Genomic DNA, 19,900 nt, shown 5'->3' with positions numbered 1-19,900 from the left:
GCAAGCCAGATTACACGCGAGTGACAGTCAAGAAAGCCAGTTAGATCCTCTGGAGGGAACCTGGCCCGACCTCTTCTCTGAGTAACGGATCTACCTACCAATAGCATGTGCGAGAAGGCGGTCCCTTTGCTAAGGAGGAGGTGCGTGAGCTACAATTTAGAAATAAGACTGTGAGCGCTCCGCACGTTGGGGCTGGGAGCCTTGCGGGAGCAGTAGCGTGTGCGAAATGTGTTTTGAGGAGCGAGCCAGCGTTGAGGGCGTGAGGTAGACCGGAGAGTGGTAGGCAACGCCGAGACCGGTGCGCCGGGGGTCGTTAAGTGGAGGCCTTTCCGACTGCGGTGTCTGAGGCCCTGTGATGGTGTGTGGAGACCCTACGGGCGGCTTCCCAGAGCCTGAAGATGCCCGGCTCAACTTCTGGAGGGAGAGTTCCGGGAACCCGCGAAAGACTCAAGAGCTCCCACCCGGCCTACCAGCCCAGCCAGAGGAGGGCGCCGGGGCAGGAATTGTGTTAAGAAGACTGGAGGATTAGCCTAGAAGGGACCGTCTCTCATCTAGAAGTCCTCTGTTTTACAAATGTGGGAACTAAGGTGGAGGGAAGTGGTTGAGTTGACAAGAGCAAACAGCAAGGTGCTGACATCTTGCACTAGAGCCCACTGCATCACCTTTTAGGGCGGGCTTTTTCTGTTCTCACCCTCTGCCTCCTGGGGTGAAATGGAGTGAATAAAGGGGACCCAGAAATGAGAGGAAGCTGACTATGCTTTTTCTGTCTGCGGAGAGATCTAACACCTTTTAAATGGCCTGAGAACTTAACGTAGCCCACTTAGTATGTTAGTAGTTATCTAACCACTCACATAAATCACATCTCACATGTTGACATTCCTAAAGATTTATTGAATTATTAAAATTTCACCCTAGCCCTAGCTGGTGTGGCTCAGTGGATTGAGTGCCGGCCTGCGAACCAAAGGGTTTCCTGTTCAATTCCTAGTCCAGAGCACACACCTGGGTTGCAGACCAGGTCCCCAGCTGAGGGTGTCCCAGAGGCAACCAGTTGATGTATCTCTTGCACATCAATGTTTCTCTTCCCCTCTCTCCTTCTCTTTCCCTCTCTCTAAAAATAAATAAATAAAATATTTTAAAATTTCATCCTAGGTAACTCAGACCAGCTGTTTACTAGTCACCGTGAATAAGAGAGTTTGATTAGATGAGTCTGTTAGCCCAATAAACCAAGTCTGTAATGCTGTGCAGCTCAGGGCTGGCTGACCTGGACCAGATTCCTTTGAGCCCCTGGAAGAGCCAACTACTCCTTGGATTTATTGGTGCAGATCTGCCCCGACGTGGACTGACACAACCCAACTCCTGTTTCTCCTCATAAATATCACTATCCCCCATCCCCCTCCCCCCATACCCGTAAGACTAAGTTTTAGACTCTGGGAGATATCCTAAGCTTTCAGAGTAAATCTAGCCTTTTCTTCCACCGTAATAGTTTGCTCTTCATACATACAGCAATGTTATTGCCCCAGGAAAGCAGTTTGCTTTTGGGTGTATTTTTCATAAGACTAAAGAGTTTGTGTTAAATTGTTCCTACTTTAATTTGGTGCATGCTTTTGTGAGACAGATAATCATTAGCAGGGCCACTACCCATCTCACCCGTCAAACTGAGTTATTTCTGTGTGTGTGTGTGTATGTGTGTGTGTGTGTGTGTGTTTATACTCGAGCTACAAATCCTATGTGTGTGTGTGTTTATACTCGAGCTACAAATTCTCTGGAGGCTCTGGCCTGCTGAGATATGAAGAATTTACCAGGGTTTCTCTACAGAGTTAATGCTATAAAGGCCTCAAGTGGAAGAACCTAGTGCTCCCTGAAAGTAAAGGCCCCATCAACCAGGAGTTCACACACTATTTCTCCTGTAAAATGCATATGCCAAGCCATTGGGAGGCCAGAGCTGAGCCAGAACTGAGGAGCTGTCTGAGAGAAAATCCCCAGCAAGGTTGGGGAAAATAGGTCACAGTGGCTAGGCAGTGAGGTCACAGAGAGGTTTGTCTGCCCCAGACTCCATGTGGGAGGGCCTAGGAGGCAGAGGGGCCCCAGAGGTCCCCCAAGCCCAGGCAGGGGACATGGTGTGGGAAAGGCAGCAGGGACTGGGCCCAAGATGGGTGCCAAGGGGCCCAGAGAGATGAGAACAGGAGCAGGGAGGGGGCAGTCAGGATGGTGAGGAAAGGCCTGAGACACAAGCTTCAAAAATTCGCAGGGCTGTGCAGATGAGAGGAGGGGCTCAGGGTGAGGGGTGGAGGCAAGGCAACGGAAGGGCAAGAGGATAGCAAGGTATCTGGGGAGGGATTACTTGGAGAAGTTGGACCAAGGAACAGGGTAGACAGGGAGGGGTGACCCATGAACCTAGCGAGAAAGATGGGAGGATTTGACAGCACTGAGCTGGAGGATAGAGCTATGAGCCTCGAAGACAGTAGTTAATGAAAGACTGAGAGAAGGAAGAAAAAGAAAAATGATCCTCATGTGCTCCCTGTGCTCCCCTTTCTTCTTGGGTAGGTGAAGCGGAGCTGCCCTTCATGTGGCCCAGAGCCTGGGGGTGAAGAGAAGAGGGGGAGAGGGAACCCTATTTCTGTTCAGTTGTTCCCCCCAGAGCTGGTGAGTCCTTGGGGAGGGGGAAGTATTAAGAATAAAGGACTAGGGGCCAGACCACTGAGGGGCCCCCAATGACCCCCGCTTCCTCCCTCCTGTCCTCCCAGGTGGAACACATCATCTCATTTCTTCCAGTAAGAGATGTAATCGCCCTAGGCCAGACCTGCCACTACTTCCACGAAGTGTGCGATGCTGAGGGCGTGTGGAGACGCATCTGTCACAGGCTCAGTCCTCGACTACGAGAGCAGGGTTCTGGAGTCCGGCCCTGGAAGAGAGCTGCCATTCTTAACTGTACACCTTCCCCAGAACCTCCAGTTCTCTTTGCCTCTGTCCTATCTTATTCTGATCCATAAGGTTGCCTGATGACCTCAGCATTCCCAGCCAGCCTTCCAGGGCCCCTTTTTCTGGAAAAAACTTATTAGATTCAAACATGCCATTGAATAATTCAAGTCTCTAGAGCTGCCTTCTGATGGCTCTAGATGTTCCACCCAGAGCCCTCATTACTAGCATCCCTGCCATGTCTCCTTTCAGGTTCAAATTGTCTTCCAAATCTTACCCTAGAGACATCTTCCACTCCCCAAACCTCAAATTTGCCCTCCTATAAACCTGGATTTCTCAACATTGTGACTACTGAAATTCTGGACCAAATAATTCTTTCAAGTGGGGGACTGTGCATTATAGGATGTTTAGCAGCAACCCTGGGCTCTACCCACTAGATACCAGTAGCACCTCCTTCAGGTGTGACAACCAATGTCCCCTGAGGGATAATCTCCCTCAGATTAAGAAACATGCTCTAAACCCCTCCTGCCTATCCTCTTACTTCATCTCACATGTTACAGATTAAGGGAGATCCAGATAGCAGATCCAGAACTAGGAGTAAAGGGGGGTTACTGGTCTTTCTGAGTCAGTCCTTTTCACTCCCCTTTCTTCTTCTCTCCTCTGCTTCTTTTCTATATATTATTATATTTCCCTTGATGTCTCTGATACAAGTTTGGACCAAAGAAGTACTCATTTAGAAGCATGTTTATGGCCCTGGGCTGAGGTGGGCCAGAAAACTAACATTCAGACATCGGGTATAGTTGAGGATATCCTTTAAGTTTTCCATGTGTCCTTTGGAAGGGGTCTGCTTCCCAGTCCTGGGGATGGAGAGGAGCTAAATACCAGGATGTCTGAGAAATCTTGTTTGCCCAAGCTCTGATTCATCTCCCTTGTGTCATCCCAACCCCTTGAACTTTTCATATCCTTTTTCTACAGACACGAAAGGCCTGTATTTCCAGGCATTTGGGGGCCGACGCCGCTGTCTCAACAAGAGTGTAGCCCCTCTGCTAGCCCATGGCTACCGCCGCTTCTTGCCCACCAAGGACCATGTCTTCATTCTTGACTATGCGGGGACTCTTTTCTTCCTCAAAAATGCCCTGGTCTCCTCCACCCTTGGCCAGATCCAGTGGAAGCGTGCCTGCCGCTACGTTGTGTTGTGTCGAGGAGCCAAAGATGTGAGTAGCAGAACTCTGCAGCTAAGAACCCACCCAACCTCCAGGGACCCAGTGCCCACACCAAATTGCCTTCCCATAACCAAAACTGAAAACCAAGTCCCCATTTCGCAGCTCTGTACCCAAGTGTCTCATCTCCCATCCCAGCCTCATCCCACTCCAAGCCCTAGCTCCCAGATACCTTTGTCTTTTTCTACAGTTTGCTTCAGACCCAAGATGTGACACAGTTTACCGTAAATACCTCTATGTCCTGGCCACTCGGGAACAGCTGGAGGTGGTAGGCACAACCAGCAGCCAGGCCTGTGACTGTGTCGAGGTCTACCTGCAGTCCAGTGGGCAGCGGGTCTTCAAGATGACCTTCCACCACTCCATGAGCTTTAAACAGATTGTGCTGGTTGGTCAAGAGACTCAGCGGGCTCTACTGCTCCTCACAGGTGTGGCTTCAAGCAGTGGTTTGCAAATTGTTTTCTGCAGATTCTTCAGGACCTACGGCAGGGAATGAGGAGGGAGACCGCTCACACAGGGTTCTGCAGGCCATCTCTAACCAAATAGCTGTTTTTGTCTGTTCCTAGTCTAAGGTTACGCATATTTCCCAAGAGTAAAGGGCCCTGCTTTCAGTTCTAATCTCTCCAACCTCCATTCCAGGCATCTCTTACTCCAAACTGTCCCCCTATTTTCTCAGTGTTTCCTGTGCTTGACCACACTCCCAAGCCTGAGACCTTCTGGACTTCTTAATGCTATGTAGGGCCCTGAGTGCCCAGACATCATTCCCAACATTCAGACTGGACTATGCCAAATCTACTAGGTTTTCTTTTCACTGAAGGACTTCCTGACTTATTTTTGGTGGTAAGGGGCTGGAATCTGGAAAACTTGAGGTCACACTTTCCTTATGTCATCTCTACCATTTTTCTACCAACCCCACTCTAGGACAGTAAACATTTCACCCTGTGTGGTTTAGGGTGGTCTCTTGGGAAGTTAACGTGGACATTGGAGGGTTCCCCATATAATCATCTGCTCCCCCGTCCCCCAGAGGAAGGAAAGATCTACTCTTTGGTAGTGAATGAAACCCAGCTGGACCAACCACGCTCCTACACAGTACAGCTGGCCCTGCGGAAGGTGTCCCGTTGCCTGCCTCACCTGCGTGTGACCTGCATGGCTTCCAACCAGAGCAGCACTCTCTACATTACTGGTAAGAACCGCCTCCCTTCTTCTCCAGACCTAGCCTTGGGCAGATCTTCCAGATACAGACACCACCACCCCCAATCCTTATTCTAGCTCTGTGGCGGACCCCTAGGCACCCATGTAAAGAGATGTTGTTTAGGTTCCCGGATGTCATCGCTGGTGCATTTTTAGTGGGCGTGAAACTCCCTGGATCTTGTAGTTTTTATCCAACATGGAGCCTTATCCCTAGGAAATGGGTGCCCAAAGCTGCTGAGCTAAGGGCACCCAACCCCCCCAGACCAGGGGGGAGTATATTTTGAGGTGCATACCCCAGGGGTGTATCGTGATCTCTTTGGGACTCTTCAAGCCTTTGACCCCCTGGACCAGCAGATGCCACTTGCTCTCTCACTGCCTGCCAAGGTAGGACCCTGGAGGGATGGGGCAGATCAAAATTGGAAGGGCTTTAGGGATTGAAAAGTTCTGAAAGTCTGAAATATGAGCAGGAATCAAACGATTGATTGGGGAGGGCCAGGGAAGCCAGAGAGAGGGGAGACATAAAGGGCAAGGCCAAAAGAGATCATCCGGGGATAGCAGGTTAGGGGCTGGAAGATTTTGGAGTTCAGAGTTCTTCTGGAGGGAACTAACTGCCCATCTCCTCTTTCTCTTACTCCCCAGGTCCTATTTTGTGCTCTTGGCTACAATCACCTTGGTTTGGTGGATGAATTTGGCCGAATCTTCATGCAGGGAAATAACAGATATGGGCAGCTGGGAACAGGGGACAAAATGGACCGAGGGGAACCCACACAGGTGAGTTCCTGGTAATTTCCATCCTGATCTACTTCCCCCAATTTCCTGACCCCTGGATCTCTTCACTTTTCCAATTTCCATAGAATCCATTTTGTCTACTCCCTAGGAAGTTAAGCCAACCAGTATGTAATGCCCTTCATATTTTGCATATCTTACCCAGGGTTGACACTATGAGGTTCGTTTTGTGCAGTGCCTGCTATGAGTGCAATAGGAACTTAGTGAAGCAGGAAGACCTAGATGGGCTGGAATAACAAGAAGAGGTGAGATGTGAGCAGGGCCTAGTGGGTTAGATAGGATTCAGGTGAGGATAGGGAAAGACATCTGTGTAATGGAGATGAAGACAAAGCTTGCATATGTCTGGGGCAGTGAAAAGACTGGCCTGACTAGAAGAAAGAGAGTATTTTGTAAATGGGTAGTATGAGGTGATATAGGTGGGCATGAGCTTGGAGAAGTATAGATATGGGGAAGAGCCATTTTGGGTTCTGGAGCAGGAGAAGGCACCCCACAAAGATTACTGAGAATGGGTTAACCAGCTGGAGTGTACAGGAGGCTGCGAATGGGAAGCCCACTGGGACGCTATCGAGTAACAGCAGCACTGGAGATGTGGGCCTGGGGCTGTACAGTGGCAGCAAGAATGGAAAGAAATGGATATATGAGATGTTTTGAAAGAAAATGAACAGGCCCTGGAAACTGATTAGATGTGAGCAGAGGGGTGTAGGACAAAGGTGGCTCTGACAATAGTTCCCTTGAAGAAAGATGATATCAACAACAAATGTGTAAGTTGGTGATGCTGCTTTGAGGAAAGAGCGTGAATTTGGACTTTTTTACATAGAGAGTAGAACAGTAAAGTGGGATTATCTCGCTGGCAGTTTGGGTCCAAGATGGAACAAGGTTGAAATGACAAAAGTAGAGATAGAGGAGCAAACCTGGAGGCACCATTATAGGCAGAGGGAATGGAGAAGTTGTTACTGACACAGGAGGCACGCCCTCGAATGCCATGTCCCAGAAGCCATGTGCACAGGACGTTTCAAACAGGAGGGAGTGAGAATGTAGGGATATACTTCTCTGACATGGAAAAATGATCGTGCCATAGTTTTAGGTGAAAAAAACATGTGAAATGGTTTATACAGTATGATCCCATTTTTGTTTTAAAGACATCTTATAGTTGACCTTTGAACAATACAGGGCTTAGAGGCACCAACCCACCACATAGTCAAAAATCCACATATACCTTAAGTTGGCCCTCCACATATTTGGATTCCCAACCATGGATTAAAAATATAGTACACCCTCCAACAACACAGGCTTGACCTGCACAGGCCCACTTACACACAAATTTTTAAAACCCGCGTATAAGTGGACCTGCGCTTTAAATCTGGGCATAACTGGACCTGTGCAGTTCAAACCTCTGTTCAATGGCCGACTGTATACATTTGCATAGACAGCAGCGAAAAAGAATACCCAGCAAGGCGCTAATAGTGGGATTTCCAGTGGTTTTTAAATCAATGTTTGCTTGCCAATATCTTATGTTTCTATAATGCCCGTAAATTATTTATCTATATCTTTAAAATTAAAGCACTCACAGTGTCAGGAGAAAACATTGGCAGCTGGGAGGTCAAGTGCGTTTGGAGAACATGGCAGTAAGCACAGTAGGGAGAAAAGCCAGGTCACACGAAGGTTCAGGAAAGACTGGCTATGGTGAGAACAAGAATGTGGTCATCTCAGACTGGTCATGTAACCAGTTCTTCTGCCTAGAAAACAGAGGGTAGAAAGCAGCAGGAATCAGGAGGAAATGTTTTTTCAAAATAGGGCAGCCACTGGGAAAGATAATGTGAAAAACTGAAAATGGTAGAGAGGGGAAGTCCTTCCTGGAGGCTAACCTAGAGTTGCAAAGGAGAGATTGGGTCTTCAAGCCTTGGGAAGAGGAAGGGTATTCCTCACCCTGAGGCTGGAAGGCAGGATGAAAGGCTGGGCTGGTTGAAGCCTGTGGTGTGAGAATGAGAGAAGACAGCAGGCCCTGGCCTCAGGCAAATAACCTATTTTCTGGGAAGCAAAGGGCTTCCAACAAAAGAGCTAGACCCCATGTGGTCAGATTGGGGCTGCAAGAGAACCAATGAGGGAGAGATTGCTGCTGATCTTCATTCAGCGGGGCAGACCACCTGGGGAAAGTATGCTGGGTCCTATTTCTTGCCTCTCCTAGCTTCCCTAGATTCTGCCCTGAGCCTTCCTATCACCCTTCCCTGACTTGGGCCCCCAGTCGCCTGATGTTCCCGCCTTAGGAACCCTGGCCCTGTGTCCTCAGGTGCTTTATCTGCAACACCCCATTGCCCTGTGGTGTGGCCTCAACCACTCCCTGGTGCTGAGCCAGGGCTCGGACTTCAGCAAGGAGCTCCTGGGCTGTGGCTGTGGGGCTGGAGGCCGTCTCCCTGGCTGGCCTAAGGGGAGTGCCTCCTTCGTCAAACTCCATGTGAAGGTCAGAGTGAGCAGGATTAGGCCAGCGGGCAACCAGGGAGGGCAGGTAGCCCACAGGATTGTAGCTGGGGCTCCCGCAGGGACCCAGGGGCCCTGTGTCCCCAGCACCACCCGTCTACCTTTCCTGCCACGCACCATGGCTCCTGGCTCTTTTCCTTAGCAGATCCTGCTGGCCCTCTCTGACCTCATATAACCTCGGGGCTCAGGCAGCCAGTTCACTAGCTGGCTCAGGGCTGGTCTGAGGGGTGGGACCCCCTCAGTAGACGCCCACTCAGCCACACCCCTTCTTTCCGCCAAGGTCCCTTTATGTGCCTGCTCCCTCTGCTCTACCAGAGAATGTCTCTACATGCTGTCCAGCCATGATATTGAGCACCATCCTGCCTATCGAGACCTACCAGCCAGCAAAGTGGTGGGAACCCCTGAGCCCAGCCCACGGTCCGGAGTACTCCAGGACCCTGGGGGGACAGCTTGGGCCTGTAAGGAGTACCTCAACCAGATCCACAGTTGCTCCACATTGCAGGACCGCATGGCAAAGATGAAGCAGATCGTGGGCTGGATGCCTTTGATGGCTGCACAGAAGGACTTCTTTTGGGAGGCCCTGGACTTGCTACAGAAGGCTGCTGGAGGGGTTGGCCAAGGCCCTCCCAACCCCTGAGAGCTGACCCCTCCCCCACCCAGTCTCATCCCTTGAGGGGAGAGTCTGGCTCTGGGCCGAAGGCTAAGGAGAGATGGAGTGGTAGCAATGAACACTATGCATGGGGAGGGGAGCATCGTGGGGTGGGGGCTGCTAGACATGGCCAGGGTGGGGAGGGAACAGTTTTGTCAAATGTTCAGGGGGCTTCCCAGGAAGGGACCCCCAACCTTACTATCATGGACAAGAGATTTGATGGACAAATAGAATAAAAGGCTGAAGTAAGGCCCAGTTTGGAACCCTGGGGCCTGGGAGGACACTGGGGCAAGAGGACATTGGCGTGCCCGATGCCTGGCTCAGTGGGTGAGGAGGGCGGGCAGGAGCATGGACAGGGGTAGGCACAGCAGAAGCTGCTCAAGCTTTCAGGCTCTGCAGAGCTGGCAGCACCTGATCCTTCCGTTTGCTTTCCTCTTCCACTCCCAAGACCTGACCCAGCCTTTTGACTGGAAATGCTAGCTCTGCCTTCTGGAACAACTCAGGCAACACATGCCACTTAGTACCCCCACTTGGATCCTCTTATTCTCATCCAGAGGAAACCACATCTGACTTCAGAGAGTCTTCTCTCCATTTTCCTTCATTCCCATGAAGTGAACCTCCCTCCTCTCTGGCTTCTGTTTACCATCCAGGTCTGGTCTCACATGTCCTTTTCCCCTCCTTCCTCCTCTGCCCTCCTCTTCCTCCAGAAGGGAGACAGTCCCTTTATCTACATGGCTTGCCTCCCTGCCCCACTCCTGTACCTCCAGATAATTTGGGAGCAAATGGGTGAGCAGAATTCTTTTCTCCTAGGCCTACTCTGGCCTGGGGATACAGAGAAGACAGTGGAAATTTGAAGTGGAAAATAAGTTGGAGCAGGTGGTAGTCAGGAAGTGGGTGAATGCTTAAAGGTTGGGAGTCCAGGAAAAGACGTCCTCTGGATGCTAAGGAAGCAGCAATGGAGAGGATCATGAGTGGACTGGAGAGTCCTCGGGAAGGACTAGATGCTGTGTTCACAGGATGCTTGGGCACTGGACAGAGAGGGCTTCCAGATGGCATCACTTGATGCCTAGATTATGGCTGAGGGCTGATGCTCCCTCCGCCCTTCATTGCTCCACCCACTACTTAGGTCAGTATTTATGTGTCCTGTACCTAGAGAGGCCCCAGGACTCACTACTGTCCCGGCTGTACTCTCCCTGTCCCGCCTTCCCCACCGCCCTCCCCACTGGCCAGTCCCCACGCCCACACACCCGAGGCTGCCTCATCTGGCACCGATTATCCCTGCTGCTGCTGCTGCTGCTGCTGCCGCTGCCGCTGCTGCCGCTGCTGCTGCCGCTAAACTCAGCTGCTGCCTCTATCTTGAGGACATCAGTGCCTCCCCCCAGCCATGCTGCCTGCTGCCACAGCTTCCCTCTTGGGGCCCCTCCTCACTGCCTGGGCCCTGCTGCCTTTCGCCCAGGGCCAGACCCAGAACTACACCAGGTAGGTCTCTTGGCACCTTCCAGTTAGCTTGAGTTTCAAAAGTCAATTTCTGAGGAGTTATGCCTGTGGATCTTGTGGATTCTTTTGCTAACACATCACCCTGAGATCTCCCATAGCACCTACCCTTCTCTGGCCCCCAAGTCCGTCCTCCCTGCGCAAGACCACTGTCTCTTTCAGGACACCACTGCTCCCCATTTCTTCGACCTCTGTCCTCTGCCCACTAAGTCTCCCCCGTTCACCCAGACCCTTCCTTCCCACCCTGCCCCACCCCCATGGAACCTGAAAGAGAGCCAAGACCTGAACTTGCCTGGTAGCTGGACATCTGGATTCCAGGAAGGAATTAGAGATTATGGGAGAACCCAGGGGCAGCAAGTGGGAGACTTGGGAGTCAGACACTCAAGTAGTTAGCTGGAACAGGAGCACAGCAAAGGTTGGAAGCTTAGGGAGCCTGATCTCCAGGTTCAATTTCAGGCCCATTGCTGCTGCTTCTCAACACTCCTCCCCCTCCCCCGCACAGCCTCGTGGCTGTGTCTACATCTGGAAGTAGTTAGGCAGCTGCTGTGGACTGCCTGGCAGTGCAAGGGCGGTGGGGGTGGGGGGGGTAGGGGGGGAGAGAATGAGGAAGGGGGGCTGAGGAGGATTCCCGGAATTCCTGTTGGGTTGGGGATGAGAACTGGGGATTGGAGGTAGAGCCAAGATGCTGGCCCCACTTTTTCCTGATCTTCTACTGCAGTGTTTCCCACCCCAATTCTATCTTGACTGGCTAAGGCCATCCCAGATCCCTTAGGCCTTTCTCCCTCATCCCCCAGGCTTCCCTCCTTGGCCTCTCCATCCTCATTACCCTACCCCAGTCTGTTCACTGCTCCCTCAGTTATGACTGACCCCTTTTCTGTCCTCCAGACCTGTGTTCCTGTGCGGAGGGGATGTGACTGGGGAGTCAGGTTATGTGGCAAGTGAGGGTTTTCCCAACCACTACCCCCCGAATAAGGAGTGCATCTGGACAATAACGGTGAGAAGGCCCCTCTGGTCACTACCCCTTGTCAAAGTCTCCAAAGCCTGAATTCAGGCAGCCAAATGTCCTGCCCCAGGACCATCACTTCTCCCTGGGGAAATTCAAGACCGCCCCCCCCATGTCCTCCGGCTACTGATGGCATCAGTGTCCACAATAATACGTGGCAAGTGTCCTTACTCTTAACCCTTAATTCAAAGCCTGTTATTCCATTCCCAACTTCATTCCTGTCCCCTGCAATCTCTCCACAGGCCTCAAGTCTTGTCCCCTGCACAAGCCAAAAGCCTGATGCTGAGTCCAGGCCCTCTGCTCTGTACCCTGATGGGATCCCTTTATGTTCAGACCCAAGTTTCTCTAGGAAATGCTTGGGGAAAAGGAAGTGCCCTCTGCCTGGGTTGTATATAACCTGATTTTGTGGGTCGCCACCCCTGTCTCTGCGATCAGGTCCCTGAAGGCCAGACTGTGTCCCTCTCCTTCCGAGTTTTTGACCTGGAACTACACCCCGCCTGTCGTTATGATGCTTTGGAGATCTTTGCTGGGTCTGGAACCTCGGGCCAGCGGCTTGGACGCTTCTGTGGGACCTTCCGGCCAGCGCCCATAGTCGCCCCGAGCAACCAGGTGACCCTGAAGATGACAGCAGACGAGGGCACGGGAGGACGAGGTTTCCTGCTCTGGTACAGCGGGCGGGCCACCTCCGGCACTGGTGAGACCTCCCTCACCTTCGCATTCCCCCTCTCCTGGCCCCACCCCGGCACATGCCCGGCCCCCAGCCTTAACCTCCACCCCATGAGCTTAGGTCCCCATTGCCTCCCTTTCCCTTTTTCCTCACTAACTGCCCCTCCAGTCCCTCCTCCCCGTCTTCTCTCCCCTCTCCTGCTCCCACCCACCCCCTCTTCCAGGCCCCACCCCAGGCGCAAGGCGGAAATGGGTCACCGACCCGCGGGTGGAATGGGCGGCCTGGGGTTACTGGGACGGTGAGTAACTGCCTGCCCCCGTCCGCAATCGGGCTCCCTCTGACAGGCGCAAGGGGTACCCCCAGGAAGGGGGACCAGGTTCCCCCGACCCGGAGCCCCCTACACCCAGCCCAGGGCTCCCGATTGCGGTCCCATCACCCTCTCCTGGCGGCAGAAGTCTCCCCTAAAATGTTTAAGGCGGGGACCTCCCAAAGGGGCCTAGGAGGCTATGCCCCAATTTGTGGGAACCCTCACAGCGTGGGGACTCCCCAGCCTGCAAAGGGGACTTCTCTGCCGGTGAGGGAGATGGGATCTACCAGGGGAAGAGGAACGGTGTGGCAGCGGGTCAAGGGGAGGGGCAAGAAGGGGCGTGTCTAGCCAATTCCTCCTTCCCCTTCCACAGCCCGCCTGGGCGCCAGGAGGTCCTAGACTTCCCTGAGCCTCGCTCCTCCTCTGCTAACTTACCCACCTCTTTCCTTCCCCCCTTCTCGCCCCCTCATCCTGAGACCCCGACATCCGACTCTCCTGCACGAGCTCCCAGCCTAGAGCTCTTCTCAAGCTGACCGAGGGTCTCCACTGCTCCCCACCCCCACTCCTCTCTCCCCTCCCCAGAGCACCAATTTTGCGGGGGGCGGCTGGAGAAGGCCCAGGGAACCCTGACCACGCCCAACTGGCCCGAGTCTGATTACCCCCCGGGCATCAGCTGTTCCTGGCACATCATCGCGCCCCCAAACCAGGTACTGACTCCCTCTCCGGGCTGCTCTCGGGGACCCGGGCGGCGTCCTCCAGCATGCAGCTAGCAAGAACATCTACTATGTCCTAAGCACTGAGCTTGTGCTGGTGGGGAGCAAAAACAGACCCAACGTGCTTGCATGCAAACAAAAAATGTAAAATTACACCTGTGACCAGCGAGGTATCTAATGCTGATAAACTGTGATGGTGTGCGTGGGGCGGGGGGGGGGGGGGGGGAGTGGTGGAGGAGGAAGAGGCGGAGGCGGTTGGGAGAGGCGGATTCTGGGTCTATTCCTTGAGATTGAGCCAGGACTTGATCTTCCCCACCGTGGCGAGGGACACCACTGAAGGGTTCTGGTGTATGGGATCCTCCAAGCTTCTGCGGTGTGAATGCATTGAGGGGGCGGGGGCCGAAGGGATGTGTGAGGAGGCTGCTGCAAGCATCCACCTGTGGATAGTAGGTGGAGGAAGTGAGAGGTACAGAGCAGCCTCTGCCCTCTGCCCTGCCATCAGGTGATCTCGCTGACCTTTGGGAAGTTTGACGTGGAGCCGGACACCTATTGCCGCTATGACTCAGTCAGCGTGTTCAACGGAGCCGTGAGCGATGACGCCAAGAGGCTGGGGAAATTTTGCGGAGACACAGCCCCGGGGTGAGGGGGTGGGACCTGGGTGGGTAGTAGGTCCTAGTGTCTCCACCTCCCCAGGTGCCGGAGTCCAACCCTGCTGCTGTTGGGAGGGGTGGAGCTTAGCTGAAGAGGCGGGATCTCTACCTGCCAGCCCCAAACCAGAGGGTGGGGCAGATAAGGTACCAGGCTCCGCACTAGGCCTGTGGTCCGTGGATACAGAGGCGAGTGGGGCCTACGACTACAAATTCGGGAATCTAATGCAGCCAACCAGGGAGCAGAGGTTAAAACGCCACTGGCCTGGGTAGAGGCAAGCTGCAGGCCCTTGACGCCTCCCCCAACGCCCCACCGCTGCCCGCAGTCCCATCTCCTCCGAAGGGAATGAGCTCCTCGTCCAGTTCGTCTCGGACCTCAGCGTCACAGCCGATGGCTTCTCAGCCTCCTACAGGACCTTGCCACGGGGCGCCGCCAAAGAAGGGCTGGCTGGGAACCCGGGGAAGGATGCCCGGCCAAGTCCGCCGCTCCTTGGCCCTGGCCCCAAGCCGGGAGCTGAGCCCAAAGTCAAGCCTGAACCCCCACCTGCGGAGAAGCCAAAAGCCTCGCCTGAGGCCGCGGCAACCCCCGTGGGCTCTGGTGAGTCTGGGAAGGGGAAGGAAGGGGATGCAGACTGAAGGAGGTGATTTAAAGAGTTCCTTCCTGGGCTCGCTCATTCATTCATTCATTCATTCATACAACACTCACTGGTGCCACCAGTGCTAATAATGGCTGGGTGCTGGGACCCAAAGCTGAATAGAACTCTGAACAAATTCAAAGCAATGAGGCTGTTACAGGGATAGTCCTTCCTACTTGCTGGGTAGGTCACCCTCCACAATGTCCCCTCCACCTCCTAGATGCACCCAGTGTCACCTGCCCAAAGCAGTGCCGGCGGACAGGCACCTTGCAGAGCAACTTCTGTATCAGCAACCTGGGTAAGAAGCCTCATTCACATGCTCTGCTCTCCCAGCTCCTCTAACTTCCCCTCCTGTCCCCAAAGTGCCCCCTCCTCTGATTCCAGCCCTGCCCTTGCCTCCTGTCTCACCTCTTGCCCTCATTCTCCCACAGTGGTGACTGCAACAGTCAAGTCCATGGTTCGGGGCCCAGGGGAAGGCCTCACTGTCACTGTCAGTCTCATTGGTGCTTACAAAACCGGAGGCCTGGACCTGCCCTCCACACCCACAGACACCTCCTTGAAGTTTTATGTGCCCTGCAAGCAGTGTCCCCCCATGAAGAAAGGTAATAAGGATGTGGGGTAGAGGAGCGGATATTTGGCCTCATGGAAATGATAAAGGTGGGGCTCGGATGAGAATGTCCACCTACAAGGTATGTAACATGAACTTTCAATCCCTCTTTCCCCTCCACCAGGAGCCAGTTATCTGTTGATGGGCCAGGTGGAAGAGAACAGAGGTCCCATCCTCCCTCCAGACAGCTTCGTGGTTCTCTACCGGCCCAACCAGGACCAGATCCTCACCAACCTCAGCAAGAGGAGGTGCCCCTCACAGCCTGTTCGGGCTGCTAGGTCCCAGGCCTGAAACCCAGGCCAGCCTTGGACTTTGGCTTTAGGGACCCATTTTTTATCCAAATATATGTTCCTTTACTGAGGAAGGGGTCACATACCTATTTCCATCGTTTTGGTGCCCATCTTGGCAATTTATTTTCATTCATTCATTAAACTCAACAGACATTAACTATACAGAATAATCTTTTAAGAACCTAAGTTGGATCTTGTCATGCCATTGCTCAAAACTCCCACACACCAAACACACACACACACACACACACACACACACACACACACGCAATGGTAACTATTTAGAGTTGATGGATATGTTATTGAGCTTGATTGAGGTGATTTTTTCACAATGTATACAAACTATCAGGTTGTAGACCTTAAATATACACAATTTTTATGTCAAAGATATCTCAAGGCTGTTAAAAAGAAATTTTAAACACTCTCCTATAGTTTTCCATCAGTCTCAGAATAAAACTCAAAGTCCTATTGTGGGCTCGAAGGCTCTAGATGATCTGCATCCTTTATCTCCCCTCCCCTCTTCTCCCTTAAGACCACCGTTCCAGTCACACTGGCTCCGTGACCATTTCTAGTACACTGGCTTTGGCCTGTGCTATTCCCTCTATCTGGAATTCTGTTGCATAGACAGCTCATGGCACGATTCCTAACTTCAATGAGATCTCAGCTCAAAGTTCATTCTAGTCATTTGTTCATTCCAAATCGCAGGCACTGTTTTAGGCACCAGAAGTGCAACAAAATAAAGTCCCTGTTCTTGTGGAGCAGAGAAAAACAGTAAAATAAACAAGGACAAGTAACTCTGAATAGTACTACGAAGAAAACAAAAGCATGATTAAGAGGCCAGACTGAGGGACACTTTACATTTGACAAGGTGCACCGGGAGGGTCTTTCAGAAAAGATCGACTTATTTTTTGCTCCACTGCTAAACAAATGTGTGGCCGGTGGAGGCTGTTCACCTTGCTGAAGTTTTCTTGTCTGTAAGAGTTGAAGATTTGGGGTGATTATGTAAGTGGCAGGGTTGGTAAATCTTAATCCTTGGCAAATGTGAGTGATTTCAGAGTGCCATGCAGGAAAGAGAAAATCAGGAGAGGAACGCAGGACAGACTCGAGTCCAACTGGGAAGCAACCTCCAATTAGTGCTGTAGGAAACGGCCTTGGTTGCTGCAGAGGCTTCTAGGAGAGCCTGGGATTGAAATGGAGAAAGAAGGCTTCTTTGTGGGCGGCGATTCTAGCGATTTGGATAGTCCCAGAGCGGGGAGGAAGGAACAAAGCCAGCTCTCTCCTGGTCTGGGTCTCCCAGAGTAACTCCAAGTTGGAGTTCTAGATAGAAACACCCGTAGTTTTCCGTCACTGGGATCCTGTCAATCTCTTAAGCGTACCAATCGGCGTATATTTATAGCGGAAACGAGACCTCCCTGACCAATGACAGGAGCCGTATGGCGGAAGAGCCGAATGGTCTCCTAGGCCGACTGCAGCCTAGGTCCGGTCACAAGTTGATTGGCAGGTGCTGCCACCAGAAAGTGAACATTGTAGCGCCAGCGGCGGATCGGAGGCGGAAGCCCAAAAGAGCGCTGCCCTGAGCTCAGGAAGGTGTCGAAGGCACAGATACAGCTCTCTACAGGGCAGGCGGCGGAAAGGGTAGCTCCTGAGGAGACCGTCGCGTCAGGCGCAGTCTGGCCCGAGGAAGGGGGCGGGACCCCGGGCTACCGGAAGGGGCGAGTCCTGGTGGAGCGGGGCTTCTGGGGCCCGACCTAGAGACTTGACGGGAGTTGGGAGCCGCAAGGGGCGGGGTTAACCGGGTGGGCGTGGCTATCCAGGTGGGGCTTGGGGCAGGGCCAGAAGGGAAGGGACGCAGCTGAAAAGGGCAGGGTTTCGGAGGCCAGGGCCTGGTCTGCGGGAACCTCATCTGGTAGAGTTCTAAGGCGACGGTGGCGGCGGCGGCGGCGGCGTCATCATCAGTCCATGACGGCCCCACGAGCTCATCCATTCCCTTTCGCCCCTCCCGCCTCCCAGCTCTAGACTCCAGGCCCTGTGTCCCGAGCTCAGCCCTCCGATGTCCCACCGCCCAGAGCCTGCATGCGCCGCAGGGCGCCCCAAGACCAGGAGCTGGTGGGTCCAGGAGCTCCTGGGCGGGGGTCCCGGGGCGCCCCTCCTCCCTCGGGACCTGTTGTCCCGGTCCTCGTATTTCCACCGGATCTAGTATTCAGGGCGGACCAACGGAGCGGACCAAGGCAGCTGCTGACCCTCTATAACCCCACGGGAGCTGCGCTTCGCTTCCGAGGTGAAGGGATGGGCGCCTCATGCTAGGGGTCTGGGGGATGGTGGCAGGATATTGGGGGCCTGTGTGGGCTGGAGGATGAGTATGGTCAGATGTTCATCCCTGGTGAACTGGAAGGCTCATGTCGAGCCCTGGGGGTAGAAGGCAAGGGGACTCTAGTGTCCCTTCGTGGGAAAGGCTTGTGTAGGGTCTCTGAGGCAATAGTCTGTCTGTGCCTTTATCCCCCAGTCCTGTGCACAGCACCTGCCAAATACACAGTGTTTGACGCAGAAGGATACGTGAAACCTCAGTCCTGCATTGACATGTGAGTTGGGAGGGTGGGGAAGCCAGAGGCTGCTGCTACCTTTCTCTGAATAACGGAGCGGTGGTCTAAGGTCTCAGACCTGGTCCTCTTTAACTCTTTTCCCCCCACACTCTGTCTGCAGCGCTATGGGAAAGTTTCCTGGGAGGGTGGGGCCTGGATCCACTTGGATCACTGCCTCTCACTTCCTCTCAATGGCCCTCTCTTCTATCTTGGGACCAGTGTGATTCGCCACGTGGCCCCCATTGCCAGCCACTATGATGTCCAGGACCGCTTCCGCATTGAGCTGTCTGAGGAGGGAGCTGAGGGCCGAGTGGTGGGGCGCAAGGACATCACCTCGGTTCTGAGGGCTCCAGCCTACCCCCTTGAACTTCAGGGACAGCCTGACCCAATGCCCAACCCAGGGCCTCCTTCCTGGACAGCACCACCCACGGCCAGACACCCCCCTGAGAGTGAGTTGGGGGATGGGAATTCTTGAGTTCTGTAGGGAGGGGAGACCTAGCATTATCCTAGAGATGACCTTAGTTGGAGTTGCAGAGGTCTTCTGATTTAGTCTTTTGCTTTTTGATGGAAACATTCCTAAGAGTTGAGATTTTATATCAGGTTAGGGAATAAGCAGATTTTGCAGTTTCCCTGGTTTCTGGCTTCTACTTAGATGGAAAAGTTCTTCCTTAGCTTTAACTTCAGCACATTCTATCATATGCCAGCTCAGTTCAGTTCCATAAGAAACCTGTACTGAGCAATTATGCCACACCAAGTTGTATACTGGCTCTGGAAGATGGAGTTTCCTGCCTGACAGACATGTACACAGAAGCCGTATCAGGAAGAATGAAGAGAAGAAAAAATGCTGAGGGACCAGAGGGGAGAGGGTTTCTGTGGCTGTGGAGACAGAGGCTCCCGGGAGGAGAGGCCACTTGCAGTGTTTTCCTGGAGAGGAATAAAAAGTGTCCACACCTTCCATCTTTAGCCTCTTCCCTGGAGGACATTGGGTCGGGAGGAGTTGGGGCTGGATCTTCTGACAAGCCTTGTTTCCCAGAATCCCACCCACAACTGGCCACCAGCTCCTTCCTCCTCTTCTTGCTGACGGGTTTAGTCTCTGTGGCCTTCCTGCTGCTCCCGCTCCAGGATGAACTCGGCAGCCAGCTGCCCCAAATCCTGCACGTCTCCCTGGGACAAAAATTGGTGGCAGCCTATATCTTGGGTAAGCAGAGTAGTGGTGAGGGAATCTGGGCCCCGGAGAAAGAGGGGTGGGGACTGGGAAAAGGGCTTCCAGCGCTCCAGGGCTGCTCATACAACCTTGCTCTTTCTTTCTTCCCTCTTCAGGCCTCCTCACCATGGTCTTCCTCCGGACCTGAGTCCCCTGCTCAACCTCCACCCCTCTCCCCGGGCAGAGATGTGGGCGGGAGACAGCCACTGTGATGCTCATACCTTGCCTCAACTCCTACTCCCTTCTTGCCACTCCTTCCACCCCCGACAAAAAATACCCAGGGATTTGTATTCATTTTCCAAGTTTAATAAAATAAATTTGCAAGATTAAACTGAGAAATGTAGGGAACATGCCCTTTCCTCTTCACTTCTTTTCCTCCTACTCCCATTCCCAGGAGAACCGGGGCCAGCGAAGAAGCCCAATGAGGATTTAAAACATCTAGGTTCTTGTGCTGAGGCTGCACCAAAAAAACTGTGACTTGAGCAAGTCCTTTAATTTCTCTGAGCTTCAGTTTCTACTT

At 53.1% G+C, this 19,900-nt stretch overlaps 3 protein-coding genes across 4 annotated transcripts; all 3 read left to right on the top strand.

Annotated features, from left to right (window-relative positions):
* Positions 1-105: 105 nt before the first annotated feature.
* On the top strand, positions 106-9,222 carry FBXO24 (F-box protein 24). The gene is made up of 10 exons (XM_054589164.1): positions 106-144; positions 2,545-2,643; positions 2,745-2,928; positions 3,892-4,130; positions 4,327-4,561; positions 5,158-5,316; positions 5,587-5,708; positions 5,964-6,095; positions 8,398-8,568; positions 8,866-9,222. Exons 1-10 carry the CDS (start codon positions 106-108, stop codon positions 9,220-9,222), a joined length of 1,737 nt encoding a protein of 578 aa, XP_054445139.1.
* Positions 9,223-10,518: 1,296 nt separating this feature from the next.
* On the top strand, positions 10,519-15,846 carry PCOLCE (procollagen C-endopeptidase enhancer). Its single transcript, XM_054589302.1, has 9 exons — positions 10,519-10,713; positions 11,614-11,722; positions 12,167-12,425; positions 13,288-13,412; positions 13,921-14,057; positions 14,392-14,663; positions 14,921-14,998; positions 15,132-15,302; positions 15,432-15,846. The coding sequence occupies exons 1-9, from the start codon at positions 10,619-10,621 to the stop codon at positions 15,596-15,598; spliced, it is 1,413 nt and encodes a 470-aa protein (XP_054445277.1). The 5' UTR covers positions 10,519-10,618; the 3' UTR covers positions 15,599-15,846.
* A 1,140-nt stretch (positions 15,847-16,986) lies between these two features.
* Positions 16,987-19,719, top strand: MOSPD3 (motile sperm domain containing 3). 2 transcript variants are annotated; one of them, XM_054589299.1, is made up of 6 exons: positions 16,987-17,184; positions 17,608-17,875; positions 18,101-18,176; positions 18,396-18,625; positions 19,210-19,374; positions 19,497-19,719. In XM_054589299.1, exons 2-6 carry the CDS (start codon positions 17,671-17,673, stop codon positions 19,526-19,528), a joined length of 708 nt encoding a protein of 235 aa, XP_054445274.1. In that variant the 5' UTR covers positions 16,987-17,184; positions 17,608-17,670; the 3' UTR covers positions 19,529-19,719. The 2 variants fall into 2 exon arrangements, with proteins under 2 accessions (XP_054445274.1, XP_054445275.1); XM_054589300.1 differs by having other exon boundaries at positions 16,987-17,232.
* Positions 19,720-19,900: the final 181 nt, after the last annotated feature.

Source organism: Pteronotus mesoamericanus, unplaced genomic scaffold, assembly GCF_021234165.1.
Source record: "Pteronotus mesoamericanus isolate MK-2021 breed Mesoamerican mustached bat unplaced genomic scaffold, CSHL_Meso_final scaffold_167, whole genome shotgun sequence".
Classification (NCBI taxonomy): Eukaryota; Metazoa; Chordata; class Mammalia; order Chiroptera; family Mormoopidae; genus Pteronotus; species Pteronotus mesoamericanus.
The sequence above is the reverse complement of the archived record's forward strand: the minus strand, read 5'-3'. Positions and strand labels throughout refer to the sequence as shown.

Coding starts and splice junctions, on each gene's coding strand:
- FBXO24 (XM_054589164.1), top strand. CDS start 106: ATGTGCGAGAAGGCGGTCCCTTTGCTAAGGAGGAGGTGC. Junction 2,644..2,744: donor AGTTGTTCCCCCCAGAGCTG/GTGAGTCCTTGG, acceptor CTGTCCTCCCAG/GTGGAACACATCATCTCATT. Junction 2,929..3,891: donor GAGAGCTGCCATTCTTAACT/GTACACCTTCCC, acceptor CTTTTTCTACAG/ACACGAAAGGCCTGTATTTC.
- PCOLCE (XM_054589302.1), top strand. CDS start 10,619: ATGCTGCCTGCTGCCACAGCTTCCCTCTTGGGGCCCCTCCTCACTGCC. Junction 12,426..13,287: donor GCGGGCCACCTCCGGCACTG/GTGAGACCTCCC, acceptor TCCCCTCCCCAG/AGCACCAATTTTGCGGGGGG. Junction 15,303..15,431: donor GTGTCCCCCCATGAAGAAAG/GTAATAAGGATG, acceptor CCCCTCCACCAG/GAGCCAGTTATCTGTTGATG.
- MOSPD3 (XM_054589299.1), top strand. CDS start 17,671: ATGCGCCGCAGGGCGCCCCAAGACCAGGAGCTGGTGGGTCCAGGAGCT. Junction 18,626..19,209: donor GGCCAGACACCCCCCTGAGA/GTGAGTTGGGGG, acceptor CTTGTTTCCCAG/AATCCCACCCACAACTGGCC. Junction 19,375..19,496: donor GGTGGCAGCCTATATCTTGG/GTAAGCAGAGTA, acceptor TTCCCTCTTCAG/GCCTCCTCACCATGGTCTTC.